At 48.9% G+C, this 15,392-nt stretch overlaps 1 protein-coding gene across 2 annotated transcripts in view; it reads right to left on the bottom strand.

The window, feature by feature from the left end:
• SMAD7 (SMAD family member 7) overlaps window positions 1-13,659 on the bottom strand; it is a 54,458-nt gene extending 40,799 nt beyond the window's left edge. The window contains exons 1-2 of one of the 2 annotated variants that reach the window (XM_056848319.1): window positions 13,152-13,659; window positions 10,043-10,096 (exon numbers count right to left, since the gene is read on the bottom strand). In XM_056848319.1, the coding sequence (XP_056704297.1) occupies window positions 10,043-10,096; window positions 13,152-13,644 (547 nt within the window). In that variant the 5' untranslated portion in view covers window positions 13,645-13,659. Of the gene's footprint in view, window positions 1-10,038; window positions 10,097-13,151 lie in introns of both variants that reach the window. The other variant, XM_056848320.1, reaches the window with a different exon arrangement.
• Window positions 13,660-15,392: the final 1,733 nt, after the last annotated feature.

The following is a 15,392-nucleotide window of genomic DNA, read 5'->3' as shown; positions in this document are numbered from 1 at the left end:
ACTAATCATGATGCATGCCTATTCTCTCCAGTGTCAGAGGAGCATGCCTGTTATCTTAGGTGCTGTGGAACACAGGCAGAATAATGCTGCTGCAGTCGTCTTGTCTGTGGGCTTCCTAGAGGCACCTGGTTGGGCCACTGTGTGAACAGACTGCTGGTCTTGATGGACCTTGGTCTGATCCAGCATGGCCTTTTCTTATGATTTGCAGTAAATGTAGTTTTTCTAGTTTAGACATTGTGGCATTTCCTACAACCTGGAAGCAAAATGGCACGCAGGAAGGAAGGAGAGTCCGGGGGTGGTGGAGAAGAAAGCGAGACCAAAACCCATTCCCAGAACAGCTACTGGCGGGCCACCAAATGCAAAACACTCTGAACATGCATAAGAATCATACTGTGCCAATTACTTATACCAGTATCTGCATCAGTCCAATATCGTATCTTATCTTCACGTTAGTTGATGTAATACACATCCTGATACACTTTCATATACAAGGTGTGAGCCAGAAGTCCATGTTATAAGACACAAGGGCTAACTATATTTTACACAAAGCCACACAGAATAAAAGGCTTTTATTTTTCTTATCTTGAACAATGTTTGTGCAAATGTCAGGATGTGTATTGTGAAACTGTGTATGTACTTGAAGGGCTGTCATATAGAGGAGGGTGCCAAGTTGTTTTCTGTTGCCCCAGAAGGTGGGACCAGAACCAACGGGTTAAAATTAAATCAGAAGAGTTTCCATCCAGACATTAGGAAGGATTTTCTAACAGTTAGAGCGATTCCTTCGTGGAACAGGCTTCCTCGGGAGGTGGTCAGCTCTCCTTCCCTGGAGGTTTTTAAGCAGAGGCTAGCCTGGGCCATCCAGGGCAGGCGAACAAAGGTGGTTTGCCACTGCCGGCCTCTACGCAGCGACCCTAGACTTCCTTGGCAGTCTCCCACCCAAGTAGTCAAGGGGGCTGACACTGCTGAGCTTACAGTTATCTAAAAACCAGAACGCCTATCATTGTTTTCCCTTTGAGATGCCCACCTTCAGCCCGCTCTGATTTTATGCTCCGACACAGGCTGGCAGACAAGGGATAAGACGTGGATTCAAATCCCTACTCTCCCGTAACGCTCCCTGTGCCAGCTGCTATTGCTCAGAGCACGTCACAGGGCTGTTGTGAGGATAAAATGGGAGGGTGGTGAGAGCCCAGTTTCCCTGTCTTGAGCAGCTTAGAGGAAGGGAGGGGGGATGCGCTGACCTCGGATAGTGGGCCTGTGCCCAACACCGAATGTGTACCGCTATGAGGCTTCTGTTGCAAAGTTTCAACTTATATCATCAATCTGAGGTTTAAGAAAATACTGAGGATGAGATCAGCCTTCCCCTGGCTTTACTATCTAATACCAATTAATGCAGCCACCATGACCTATGAAGACACAAAACGAGAGCTCTTGCAGCTGGTGAGCCAGACATTCCTTAAAATTCTGTATTATACAACGTAAAGGGAACTTAATGTACAGCAACACTGAAGGGTTTGCGTAAGACCGTGACTCCCAAAGTGGGCAGTACCACCCCATGGGGGGGATTACCTGGGGGGCACTAAGAGGTAAGGGGGCAGCAGGGGACGCTAGAGGTGGGCCCCTTCGGCTGTGTTGTTCACTAATTTACAACAGATCAAGCTATGGCACCATGCTGGCAAATTTGGTGGAAACTATCAGAATTTTTTCCCCAGACTTTGAAGAGCTGGTACCACTGGTCCAAGTTCATCAGTTTTGTTCAATAAATTTCAACAAAAAAGTTTTAATTTGATCCTGAATAGATGGGCAATTAATTGTTACTGTTTTGAAATTTTATTGTCATCATCTTCTTTAGTGAGTCAGGCAAACCCCTATTTTGAATAATGCTTTTTATAGGGTGGGGGGGGGCTGGGGTTGAGTCTGGGGAACCAAGGGGGCGGTGGCCCGAAACGTCTGGGAACCACTGGTGTAAGACTTTTTTTAAAGTTCTTGGAAAACAAAACGTGGAACCAGATTTCTTCCCCAGACAACAGCGTGATCTGCAACAGAACCAAACAATGCATAAAAGTGAAATTCCTAAGAGTTGCTAGAACTCACAAAGTCCCACACTATGAACGGAATCGGTTTTCAGAAGAGCCCAGCGTCGACTGGAGCCCAGATTCTTCAACAAAAACCTAACCCTGTAACATCCAGGGCAGAAGGAAAGGAAATCAAAAGCCAATCTGACTCTGTGGCCGGCCTTCAATGGCTGGCACCATGTCAATATCGCCTTGGGCGATACAAAATTTGGGCAAGCAGTACCCAACACAGTACAATGAAAACATGGATGTGGACACAAGCATACACACAATTATCCTCCTCTCCACCCACCCACTCCAAGAAGTTGTTTTTCCAAGAACTCACTCCTGAAAAGATAGGGAAAGAACACATGTATGTGTGCGTATGAGACCGCGTAATCTCGTTTTATCAGAGTCAAGTATAACCCTGAACAGGAATATACAGTTTAACAGGATACACTTAATCAAACTGAAAACAATAGGGCAGACAGGAAATTGAGTTACTTATGAAATGCCATATACTATACACTTTCTAAATGTACACTGTTTTCTGTGTTCTAAGGAAATAGGTTGTAAAAAAAAGAATTGGAACTTTTTTTCACTAGACAGGTCACACTTTATATCCTACCCTACTTCAAATGAGAAATTCCTTCAGATTCCAAACAACCGTCCCTTTGGTCTTCACCGGACACAGTAAATTTGAGTTCGGGCTGTACCCAATTCTGGTAGCTCAATTGACAGAATGTGTCCTCCATACAAAAAAAAAATCCCCAACAGATTGTTGGCATGCCAGGACAGCTAGAACATGTCCCCCTTAACATCTTGTTTTGCCATATGCAGGAAATTATTTGTACCAAGGAACATCAGGGCTGGAAGCCACCATCTTTGATCTCAAGTGCCAAAGCCTAGACACAGGTCTACTAGGTCTATACAGGTCTACTAGGTCTATACATGGAGAGATAGCATGGTATTGTGGTTAAGAGTGGTGGTTTGGAGCAGTGGACTCTAATCTGGAGAACTGGGTTTGATTCCCCACTCCTCCATATGAGTGGCAGGCTCTAATCTGGTGAACCCGGTTGGTTTCCCCACTCCTACACATGAAGCCAGCTGGGTGACCTTGGGCTGGTCAACAATTCTCTTACAGTTCTCTCAGCTTCACCTACCTCACAGGGTGTCTGTTGTGGGGAGGGGAAGGTAAGGTGATAGTAAGCCAGTTTGATTCTTCCTTAAGTGGTAAAGAAAGTCGGCATATAAAAACCAACTCTTCTTCCCATTTGTGGGGGCACATGCTGTGTCCATTTGAGATGGCCAGCACAGGCTACCAGTTCATTTCTGGGCTGAGTTTAAGGTGCCAGCACTAACTTTTCAAGATCTACTGGGTCCCCTGCATACTTATAGGAAATCCATTATCCTGTGATTGTAAGAGAATTTTATTCTTCCTTAAGTGTTAGAGAAAGTTAGCATATAAAAAGCAACTTTTCTTTTTCTACTACTATCTTACTAAGCCCAAGTCCCACGTTATGGATTTCCAACCCCATGCTGAAATGGTATACCAGTTGCTTCGTACGATATAAACTAAGTCCCTTTTCTTCCACCCTGTTTTTTTCCCCAACTTGTGGCTTTCTCTCTCAAGAACCAAGGAAAGCCAAGATCAATACTGGCTTAGCCAGGAAAAAAACTGGTAGGCCTTTGGCCAGTCACCACCACATAGCCAATCCTACTCTACAAGGTCATTGTGATAATAATAGGAGATGACACCCCTCCTGTACACTGTCCTCAGTTTCTTGGAAGAAGAATAGGAAACGAATGAGACAGACAGACGTGATAACACTCCACAGCACCTTTCTTACAACTATATGGTGGTCAAGAAATAACTAGGTCAAACACAACTCTGATGTTAACATCTAAACATTCCAGATAGTGCAAGTTAACACACTTCATGGGTGGTGGCGGAAAGCGCTGTCAAGTCGCAGCCGACTTATGGCGACCCCTCATGGTATTTTCAAGGCAAGAGAGGAGCAGAGGTGGTTTGCCATTGCCTGCCTCTGCGTAAGAACCCTCGTTTTCCTTGGGGGTCTCCCATCCAAGAACTAACCAGGGCCACCCCTGGTTAGCTTCCAAGATCTGGCAATATCTGGCTTACTTGGGCCTTCCAAGTCAGGGCACAATTCCTTATAGACTATTAAAAATAAACCTGACACACCCTCAGCCTTGATTGAGGTCTCTTTTATCTCAATTGGGCCCTAGGCCCAAAGCCATCCAGAACTTCTTCTGCAGATGGAGTCATGCAGCGTTTTGAAATAACCTTGGTTCTATTGTTCGAAAGCTGCAGAAAGCTAAGGTATCATTGAACACGTGAAGCTGCCTTATACTGAATCAGACCCTTGGTCCATCAAAGTCAATATTGTCTACTCAGTCCGGCAGCAGCTCTCCAGCAGCTCTCCTCTACCTCTTAGGTAGAGGTCTTTCACATCACCTACTTGCCTAGTCCCTTTAACTGGAGATACCAGGGATTGAACCTGGGACCTTCTGCATGCCAAGCAGAGGCTCTAGCACTGAGCCACGGCCCCTCCCCATTTAAGGCCTTATTCATCTATTCTAGCAGTTTCACTGCAGGTATAATTCATATGCAAGAAACAGAAAACACACACAATACCAGTCCATTTCCTTGGTGAGGCAAAATCAGGAGCTCTCTCTCTCATGTGCATACATTAATTTTTACACATAGACACAATATAGATCTTACTATGCGGCACAGCCTTGAATTCTTAATGTAGCTTCATCTCACAAAGGCCAGCATTGGGTCCCACCTGTCACTTGCTAGACTTAGCTTCTGTAAACAGTCCTCTACTGACCTCAAAATACAGAGAGAATTTACACATCGTCTCAAACACAATGCTTTCCCCTGGAATCGGTTCACACATTTAGCTGCTGCCAATCTAGTGGAGAGAGTGATCAAATGTGTGAGGGGGAAACCTCAAGGGATACACACGCATATGTGGATGAGTTTACCTCCGGGGTTTACCTGTTTGACTCACACAGGGAATTTAGAACTCACGGCCCCCAGTCTTCCCTCTGATACTCTGCCCCCTTTAAACATGAATGGACTCAAAATCTAATCTTATCTTTGCTTAAGTGGCTGTCATGCCTTCTATAACCTCTCTGTAAAACCGGGTTAATAGTACACATCTGTATATCTTATCGGGCTGGTGTGAAGGTAGGTCCCCCATGAATCCAATTCACGTCAACTACATCTGTTGATGACAACACAATTCCCACGTCAAAGTCTGTGGAAAGCAAAGCAGGGAAGGAGTCCCAAATTCGCACCAATCCCTGGCACCCAGAAGACAACTCAAGACCAGATGGTCAGTCCACCTAATCTTTTGTGGCTTGTGCCAGACATGTGACCAAAGCCACATCAAATATTATTTCTATGAACCTCACCCAATGTGAGAAGAATCTATACAACTTGAGGCATGGACATCTAGCCCTAGATCATAAAACTTTACAGTATTTGTTATTACTTAGTAGATGCCCAAATGCAACTAATGTGGGTATTGTGTCTCTAATACCCATTGATACAAGTATTCCACATTTAATAGCTGGAACATCCTCCTAGTAATGCTCAAGAACTAAGTTAGAAACCACAATCATGCTGTTCTAATTTAGCGTGTTGCCCCTCAGAGAGGACAAAAGCAGCTTTCTTATATGATGCTTTCAGCCACGCTGAAAATGTCTCATGTATCAGGAGACATGGCTGAGGGGCCATGGCTCAGTGGTGGAGCATCTGCGTGGCATGCAGAAGGTCCCCGGTTCAATCCCCGGCATCTCCAGTTAAAGGGACCAGGCAAGTAGGTGATGTGAAAGACCCCTGCCTGAGACCCTGGAGAGCCGCTGCCGGTTTGAGTAGACAATACTGACTTTGATGGACCAAGGGTCTGATTCAGCATAAGGCAGCTTCATGTGTTCATGGCGTCCAACTCATTTCTTCTAAAGGGAGAAGTTTGGTTAAGTCCAGCTTCTCCCAATACAAGTGCTGGCACAGTTTATTCCTTTGGCCCTGAATTTGCCCAGTAGCCAAGGCAGGAGAAACCTGACCTGTCGAACAGGTCCTTTACACAGGAGGAATTAAAAGGCAGCATGTAAACCACACCCATCTGCACATAACGTGATGGATGCTAAGCTGTAACATTCACTCTTTGGAGTGGCTGACTCCCCCAAATGTGAAAAGAATGCCGATAACATAGATTTGGCCATCCCAAAAAGATTTTAAGAACTTAAGGAAGCTGGCGTTCCTTTCCCTTCTTGTTTCTGGGCCTCCAAAACACAGCTCTGAACATTAAAGCTAGATTATATAGCAAGGACCAAAACTTTACATCCCTCATAGCCTTATTATCTACCCTGCGAGAAACAGCTTCCTATTACACTGCTAGGCAAACATCTGCATTAGTATAGCAATTCTGCTCCCACAGTTAAGCATCACCTACCTTCCTATCTGGCCTGATGAAGAATTCTGTGTGACTCCAAAAACTTGCTTACCTCTATGACTGACCCATCTAAGAAAGCCCAGGGAACAACAGAATTCATTTCTCATCAGGTCTCCCTCATCGAGCTGACAATACTCAGCAGCACCCTTTCAAGACGTAGGAATGTGAGTAAATTAAAGTTCACAGCAATTTTAACCATAAGCAGGCACTGAGCTCTCTCTCTCCCCTTACAATGGCCTTCCTTAAAGAGGAAATGATTACAGGATTCAACCACCTGCAATGACAGACTTATGGGGTATTTTTGTCCTTCCACGTGCCACAATATTCAAAGTTCAGCTGCCAAAAGGGGGAGAGGGGCCCGGAGGTAAGTAACCCCTGCTATTTCTTGTAGATTTCCGACCGGCCCCATTAATCACTTCCCATTGGCTAATACAGAGAAACTTTCCCCTTTTGAAATTTTTCAAGTCCTGTGGCTTTTCTGTTTACACACAGTTTTTGCTACCTTATGTCAACACTTACTAATGAATAAATATATCACTCCACAAACTGAGAATGAGCCCCTGGCAACGGCCAGCTGGATGTTTAAACTCTGCTAATAGATTTATCCTAGCATCTCTGCCGGAAACCAGTGGCCAACCCCCCCCCTTAACCATTCTCTTCCAACACCTCTGCGGCTGCCAGCCATTCAACACTCTTCCCCAAGCTTGCCTCCTTCTGAGCAAGCAAGGCAGCAAATTCGCAACAGACAAACAAATAAAACATTTTTTAAAAATCAAGACACTCTGATCCTAAACCACCTTCACTTGGAAGTAAGCCCCACTGATTTCAGTAGGAAGTTCTTTCCAGATTAAGGAATGCTTGCAACCTAAGAATCCAGGGGTTCCAAAGAAGCAATCTATTCTCCTTAGGGGCACATTATTATTTATCACCACCGCTTAGCGCATAGTTTGCTTGCAAACGGGCATTTGCATTCTCAATTTACAGGTGGGAAACTGAGGCTGGAAGACAGCTGTTACCGCACTTGTATTCCCAGCAATGTATTAAGGGTTTGAAAACGTTATAAAAAAATACTGTCCGCACTTTGTTCGGCCCCTTTAGCTGTGAAGACGTCTTCCAACCATTTATAAGCCGTGGTATCCAAAAACCCTTTTAAAGCAATGTTTTTTACAACATTTTCAAACTCTTAATACATCGCTGGGAATACAAAGTGCGGCAACCCCCAGCGAGGTGACTCAGCGCACAGGTATTGGCTTCCAGATCTGTCAGGTTCAACATCCTCTGGGAACGCAAAAGCTCAATAAAAAGAAATTAGCTGAAGTTCCGTCACCAGGTGAAGGGAAGGGAGATTCTGGGAGGGAATCCCTTTCTGGAAGGGTTGGGTCTCCATTCCCACAAGTTCCACACACCGTTACCCCACCCTGCCCATGCACCAGGAATCAATGGAAGCAAAAGTAAAATGGAACAATTGGGGATTCCTTTGGAGCAAAGTTGAATTCCTTTTCTTACCCTTCCAGACCTCAGCCATAAAAGATCGAGCTTATTCCTTCCAGAATAGCCCCATCCTGGGACCTGTTTCTTGGTCACACCAGTGTGTGACTGAATGTTGAGGCTCCGATTTGGTTGGTCTCTAAGGCGCTACTGGATTCGAAACTAGCTGTCCTACTGCAAACCAGAAGGTTGCGGGACTCGCAAAATCACTGTTACAGCAACCAAAAACACTCTGCCAGGAGACACGAGGTGAATATTCTGATTTTAATGAAGCAGTCTAGTCTAGAGTAAAAGCGTGTTCCACCTCTCGCAACTCATTTGTTTAACAAAATGTTTAACCTCCTTGCAGAGGCTATACACCTGTATTGCTCACAAGTCCTGGGGGAAGGGGTCCGTTTTAAAAGCCAAGACCATCAAGATATCAAGACAGCGGACATAAAATTAAGTGATGAAACAAGACTAATTAGCATGGGAGGGTGCCATATCTGAAGCCCAATTTCCTAAAACACTATAATAACAACAACAACGACACATCAGTGGACATTGTGCTTTACTAAGTTTAATAACTGAAAAAGCTGTCAGATCCCCTGCCCGCAAGGCGCATACATTCTAAAAAGACCACAGAAGCTATTTTTCAAAGCCAGGGCGAACCTTTGCAAAGAGAAACTGGTACCTTTCCAACCACCTGGGACTTAATGATTATTCTGACTTTATGAACTAACCAAATCTGTAACTTTTCAATGGACAGGGAGGCCTGAAAGGTTGGGCCTTTCCAAAGGAAACTATTTTTAACAGGCACTAACTTACAGCTTTGCCATCAGGATGTAATCAATGGGAGACCACTGCTCTGCAATCTGCATTTCAAGTCCATTAATCTTCAGGAGAGATATGAAGCGGCTTTGTGGAATTTTATTTCCCTCCCTGTCCACATTTCCGATTTCCACCCAAACTCACTCTCTCCTCTGCTCTCTTGCGAAGAAGCACTCACTTTCTCTCTCTCTTTTCCACAATGCAAGCGCTATTTATCTAGCACAGGGTGAGCCTGCAGCCAGCCAAAAAGTTTATGCAGACAACCGCAACAGCGCTTGGTGCCAGGCTCAAATGGGCCCTGGCAAAATGCCACCCAATTACAAGCAACAAGCATGCAGAGAGAAGTCCTGCTGGAAATGCCTGTGTGCCCCCTTCGTGCATTTTTTAAAAAACTGTTTGTGCCCAAGTTACAGGAGTTGATGCAAAAAAATATACACACAGACGTTTCGAGACAACCCACCTGAACGTGGCATTTCGAGACACCCACCCGATGTGAAATTCACTCATGTCCTTATCCATCCTTTGTACAAAAATCCTAATTTCTCAGTGTTTCTTCTGCTGCTAACAACATACGTCAAATATCTGGTTGGCCTGCCTCCATGTACGTGTTCAAAGAAATGGAATCTGTTTTTGTTTTTTAAATGGAAGAAGCTGGTATGCCCGCTCAGGAGTTTGCCCCATTGAACTTAGTTGGGCTTACTCCTGAGTAAACACCCGCCAGGAGCCAGCTACCGGTGAGGAAAGCACTTGTCTTTCCAAGTCTGGGATGCCCATTCTGAAAACCCCGAACAGAACTTCCTTTCAAGCGAGAGAGGATCTTTGCAGTATCTCGCCAAGTGTGGAGGGTTTTTAAGAACAACAGGGTTTACAATCCCCCAAGTCCAGGCTGACTGGAGAGCAAATCCCACTTATCTTCATGGGGCTTGCCTCACAATTATCGGTTTAGGAGCCCTACCCAAGCCAGCAGCAAACACAACCCGCCAACTAAACCGGTGGGCCAGTTTGGTTTCAGACAACCAGAAACAAATACAAACAAAAGGAACTAGATTTTTTTAAATATATATATATATATATATATACAAGGGTGTGTGTGATCTGTTCCTCTCCCATAAAGAAAACCTCTGCCTTTATTTCCTTCCCGTCCCCAGATTTTCAGGTTTGTTCCCAAACGACAACAACAAAAAACACCAAAAAAATCTTACTTACCAGTTGGTTTGAGAAAATCCATTGGGTATCTGGTGTAAGGAGGAGGGGGAGACTCTGGAATTAGAAAAGAACCGAGAAAATAAATGCAGGGCCATGAGAAAGGAGAGGGGGGAGGAAGAGAGAGGAGGGGGAGAGAGAGAGAGAAAGATAGGAACTTATGATAACACAGGCATTCTTGTAGCAATACAGTTTGTCTTTAGCTCTGGGGGTTGGAGGCAGGGCGGCTGGGGCGGCGATTTGCCTTGATATTTAACTGTCAGATAAACAAAAGCGGCCGGCTGGCGCCAGTCGCTTTTGCTATCTGCTCTTCTGGCTGTCTCGAGCCGGGGCCTCCTTGGCTGGGCTGGAAAGGCTGCAGCTCTGGAAATCACCCCACTGATCCCGGCTCCCTGATAATCCCGGCCAGCCCGGCTGCAGGCACACTTAACATTGCGCAGAAAGCCCCAGGAGGGGGGGGGAGAGGGGAGGGCCACGCAACCCAGGCTTGCATTTTCCTCCCCCCTCCCCTGCAAGCCCCCCCTCTCCCCTCCCCAAGGAGCTTGCTCTGAACAGGTTTTTTTTTTCCTTTTCTCCCCACCCCCCTCCTCGTGCACCGACCTATGCAAAGTTTGCAATGTTTTGAAAGGCTTGCGGGACCTTATTCCACCGGGAGGTGTGTGCTTAAAGCCTGCTCCTTCCAGCCCCCCTCCCCCAAATCTTACCATTCAACTTGCACCAACTACACAAATCTTACAATTTAACATGCACCAACTAGACAAAGTGGGTAGCCGGGTTAGTCTGTCTGCAGTAGTAGAAAAGGGCAAGAGTCCTGTAGCACCTTAAAGACTAACAAAAAGTATTTTCTGGCAGGGTATGGGCTTTCATGAGCCACAGCTCACTTCTTCAGTGGTATCTGAAGAAGTGAGCTGTGGCTCATGAAAGCTCATACCCTGCCAGAGAATATTTTTTGTTAGTCTTTAAGGTGCTACTGGACTCTTGCTCTTTTCTACAACTATACAAAGTGGCGTGTTTTTTTCTCTTTCTTTTGTTAAGGAAGGAAGGGGCTTGTTAGATTGGGGGAGGAGTTCGCAACGTACCAAAGCTGTAACTTTATTTAAAAACTACACTTTGAACTTTGAAGGAAACAAAGAAACCTTTTGCACAGACGGATTTCAAGGAGGATCTCTCCGTCTCTCTCATGCGCTCCCCCCTCCCCTTTCCCCAGTTTGGAAACCCAAAAAGGCATTTTGCCCAGAGGAGGGAAAGGAAGCAGGATTGGACGCCTGGAAAATATGTGTTTTCTTTCTTATATTATAGCGGCAGCGAAAAACGGAGAGGGGGAAATATCGTGAGCCAGCCTAAGTGTGGGATCGCTCTTTTGCAAAAAGAGCCTTCGGCCGGCTGGAAATTTGTACGTTTAAAAATATGAACCCGAAGATCCGGGCATCATCTGCTGGTCTCCAGCCCTGTTTACCCGGGGCTTCTTTGCATAAGTCTAACTCTGCAAGGACCAAATCTCGTTTGGAGCATGCTTGCTGTAGGATCCTGGCAATAACCTGGATTATTGGCAATAACCTGGATTATTTTTTAAAAGTTATTAGCAAGGGAAGCCCTGTCCACATTAATCTGGGTGTTTCATGGCCTCCTCCAGTTCTGCCTTTAGCATAAGAACCGCAGGAACTAAAGACACACACCCAGAACTGGAGAGGGTGTTTTTTTTTTGTAAGGGCTGTCCAACGCTGTGGAAAACTCCCCTCGGGCTTCTTTGCAAGCTAAAATTAAAACTCTCCCTGGGAATTTTTTCCCCCCCTTCTCTGCAGAGAAGCATGTAGACATAATACAGGGAGTCGCTGCGAGACAGCCCACAGGCCTCTCTCTATGGCTTTACGGGACAGGGGGGAAAAGTTTCAAACAAAATTAAAAACAAAGCAAACCCACAAGGTTATTATGATCCCTTAAGTAGATCTCAAGCTGGCTGCAGAACTGAAAAGTCTCAAACTGGAAAGGATCCCAAAACAAATGGCACCACCAGAAACCCAAGCGGGAAGGCCCGACTCGCGCGTCTGTTCAGACATCGCGTTCCCACCCCCTCCCTCCTCCTACCCGTGCAAAACATCCCCACGTGCAATGCACAAAAAACGCCTTTGCGAGAGCCTAGCTTTGGGGGGGGGGGAGAGAAAAAAGGGGTCAACCGTAACCAGGACCGGTGCTACCATTAGGCGAACTAGGCGGTCGCTTAGGGCGCAGACCTTAGAGGGGTGCAGTTTTCAACAGATTACAGATTAGTTTGTTGGGGGGGGGGGGGAAATGCAACTGACAATTTATTTATTTTTACAGTGGGTAGCCGTGTTAGTCTGTCTGCAGCAGTAGAAAAGGGCAAGAGTCCAGTAGCACCTTTAAGACCAACAAAAATATTTTCTGGCAGGGCATGAGCTTTCGTGATCTGAAGAAGTGAGCTGTGGCTCACGAAAGCTCACACCCTACCAGAAAATATTTTTTGTTAGTCTTCAAGGTGCTACTGGACTCTTGCCCTTTTCTACTATTTATTTTTATTTTAAGATGAGAACCCCAACCGTGCTATGGGACATAGTTAATTATAATGACATATAAAAAAAGTGTTGCGGTTTAATTTTTCTACAAAACATCTGTTTTTGCAAACCGGTGAGCAGTTTTGCGCTTTGATTTCTCTACAAGACATGTTTTTGCAAACCGGTGGGCAGTTTTGCGCTTCGATTTTCCTACAAGACATCTGTTTTTGCAAACCGGTGAGCAGCTTTGCGCTTTGATTTCTCTACAAGACATATTTTTGCAAACCGGTGAGCAGTTTTGCGCTTTAATTTTCCTACAAGACATCTGCTTCTGCAAACCGGTGAGCAGTTTTGCGCTTTGATTTCTCTACAAGCCATCCGCTTCTGCAAACCGGTGAGCAATTTTGCGCTTTGCTTTTCCTACAAGACATCTGCTTTTGCAAACCGGTGAGCAGTTTTGCGCTGTAGTTTCTCTACAAGCCACCCGCTTTTGCAAACCGGCGAGCAGTTCTGCGCTTCGATTTCCCTACAAGCCATCCGCTTTTGCAAGCCGGGGAGCGGCTGGGGCAGCCGTCCCGGCCTAGGGTGCCCGGAGCCCTTACCTAGTTCGCAGAGGCGGCTGAGGTGGTAGGGGTTGCAGCAGACCAGCTCCGGGTGCGCCTTCCCGTAGGACTCGCAGCCCGCCAGGCGCTTGACCTCCGAGCAGGGCCGCAGGTCGGGCCAGCGGAAGACCTTGCAGAGGAGCAGCGGCAGGGAGTACCAGTGGGCGCCCAGCTTGGCGTCCGCCTTGCCGGGCAGCAGGAGGCAGGCGGTGCGCGCGGCGCCGCGCGTCTCCACGGCCTGCAGGAGGCCCTCCAGGTGCCTCTCCTTGAGCCGCTTGAGCGCGGCGTGGGTGAGCGCCTTCAGGTCCGCCTCCGAGCCCAGGGTCGCCTTGGCCAGCTTGCCCGCCTTGCCCAGGCAGCAGCCCCGGCCGCCCCCTCCTCCATGCGCCCTGCCGTCCGCCGCGCCCTCGCCCACCTCTCCGCCGTCCTCCCCGCAGGGCGCGCGGCTCCGCCAGAGTCTCCGGACGAGGCCCGCGCGTTTGGTCCTGAACATGCGGGACGGCAAGGCGGCTCCCCGGCTAAGAAACGGGCATGCCGTCCGCCACTCATGAAGGATGCGGGAGCCGAGTCCGGGCAGCCAGGACAAGCAGCCCGAAATGATGGGGAAGAAGCGGGAGCAGCGCAGGGGGCCGCCGGCGGCCGATGCGGGTGCTGCGGAGGCTCCTTTGGGGGGTCCGCCCGCCAGAGCCAGCTGAAGCATGCGCCGGTTCCCGGGTGCGGGGCCTGGGTTCGGATCCTGCCCCCTCTTCTTCTTCCACGCTCTCGTAAAAAACAACAACAGGGGTCTTTCCAAATCCACAGGGGAGGAAAAGAAAAAGACCACCCCAAAAAAAAAAAAACAATCCTGCGCAGTTTCTCTGGAAAGGAGGGGTGGAAGAGAAGCGGTTCTGTTTTTTTTTAAAAAGGGGGGGGGGTTCCGAAATTGCGAAGGATGCCCCTCCTTTGCCCGCCGCCCGGGGGTTCAACAGCACCCGTCGAGATGAGCTTAACTTCGAGTGGAAGAGGGGTTTTTTTTCTTCCTGTTTCTTTTTTCCGTCTTAATAAATAGCAAAAATTGTCACCGAGGGTTTTCTTCTAACGCGATGCCTTTCTCTCCCCACCCCCCCCCCGGCTTCTTACACGGTGCTCCCCCCCTCGTCGCCTCCTCCGCCGCCAAGGCACACGGCCCGAAGTGCTCCGAAGTCGGTGTTAAATCCAACCCAAAGGGGAAAGGTGCGGAAAGGGAGGGGGGGCGAGAGGCGAAGGGGGCGACCAGACGGGGGCTGGGAGGGATGGAAAGCAAACCCCCCAAAAATAGCAATGTGGGTCTGGGCCTTTTCTGGGGGGGGGGGATCGAAGGTGGGGGGATGAAAACAATCCGCCGCGAAGCTCCGGGCGTCTCCGAGGCTCCCCCTTTCTTCTCCGGCGGGCGCTGCTGGGTCCCCCCTGCCCCCCAAAAGCGCTTTGATCTTCCTCTCCTCCCGGGCCGGGCTCGCGTCGCTTCCCTCCAGTCGATACTCTTTCCTCCCCTTGTTTCCTCCGGAGTTTTTCAATGCCAAAAAAAAAAAAAGGGAAGAAAAGTTCTTCCCCCTTTGCAATCTCTCCACCCACTTTTTTTCCCCCCCACCTCCTCCTTGCGGGAGAGAGAAGAAAGGGGTGGGGAGGGGGGAGAAGGCGCGCGAGAAGGGCCGGCCAGCAGCGGCCGGGTGGGTAGGTGGGGGGGGGCTCTCCTCGCCCCGCTGCCCTCCGGCCCGGGTCTCCCTCCGGCTTCAGCGGGCGGCCGGGCGGCCTGGGCTCCTGCCTCCTTGCGGCTCCTCTGCGCGCATCGCCCCTGCGGAGACAGACGCGCGCGCAGCGGGGGGGAGGGATGGAGCGGGGGGGAGGGAGGGGCCGCGGCAGCCCCCCCCCCGGCGCTCCTCCTCCTCCTCCTCCTCCTCTCGCCGGGGTCTCCGGCTCTGCCCCGGCTCGCGGCGCCGCTGCAGCTCCTGGCCTCGGGCGGTGCGCTTTGGAGAGGGCGGTGCGCTCCGGAGCGCGCGCTCGCCTCGCCTTCCCCCCTTTGCAGCCCGGGTCCGGCGCTCGCTTGCCCCCCGAGCAGGAGACGGACGACGGGGGGGGGGGACGACCCTGGCCGAGCTGAGCCCCTCTCCTGGGCGGGGGGCTCCCTCGCAGCCCTCCTGTGCCAGCGCCAGCCAGCCCGGCTCCGGCTCCTCCTCCTCCTCGCCCCGGCGGCTTGCAGACTGCGCAGCGGCGCGGCCCTGCCCA

The sequence above is a fragment of the Euleptes europaea genome, chromosome 4 (genome assembly GCF_029931775.1).
Source record: "Euleptes europaea isolate rEulEur1 chromosome 4, rEulEur1.hap1, whole genome shotgun sequence".
NCBI classification, from domain to species: Eukaryota; Metazoa; Chordata; class Lepidosauria; order Squamata; family Sphaerodactylidae; genus Euleptes; species Euleptes europaea.
Note: the sequence above shows the minus strand (reverse complement) of the source record. Positions and strands in the feature narration are given on the sequence as shown.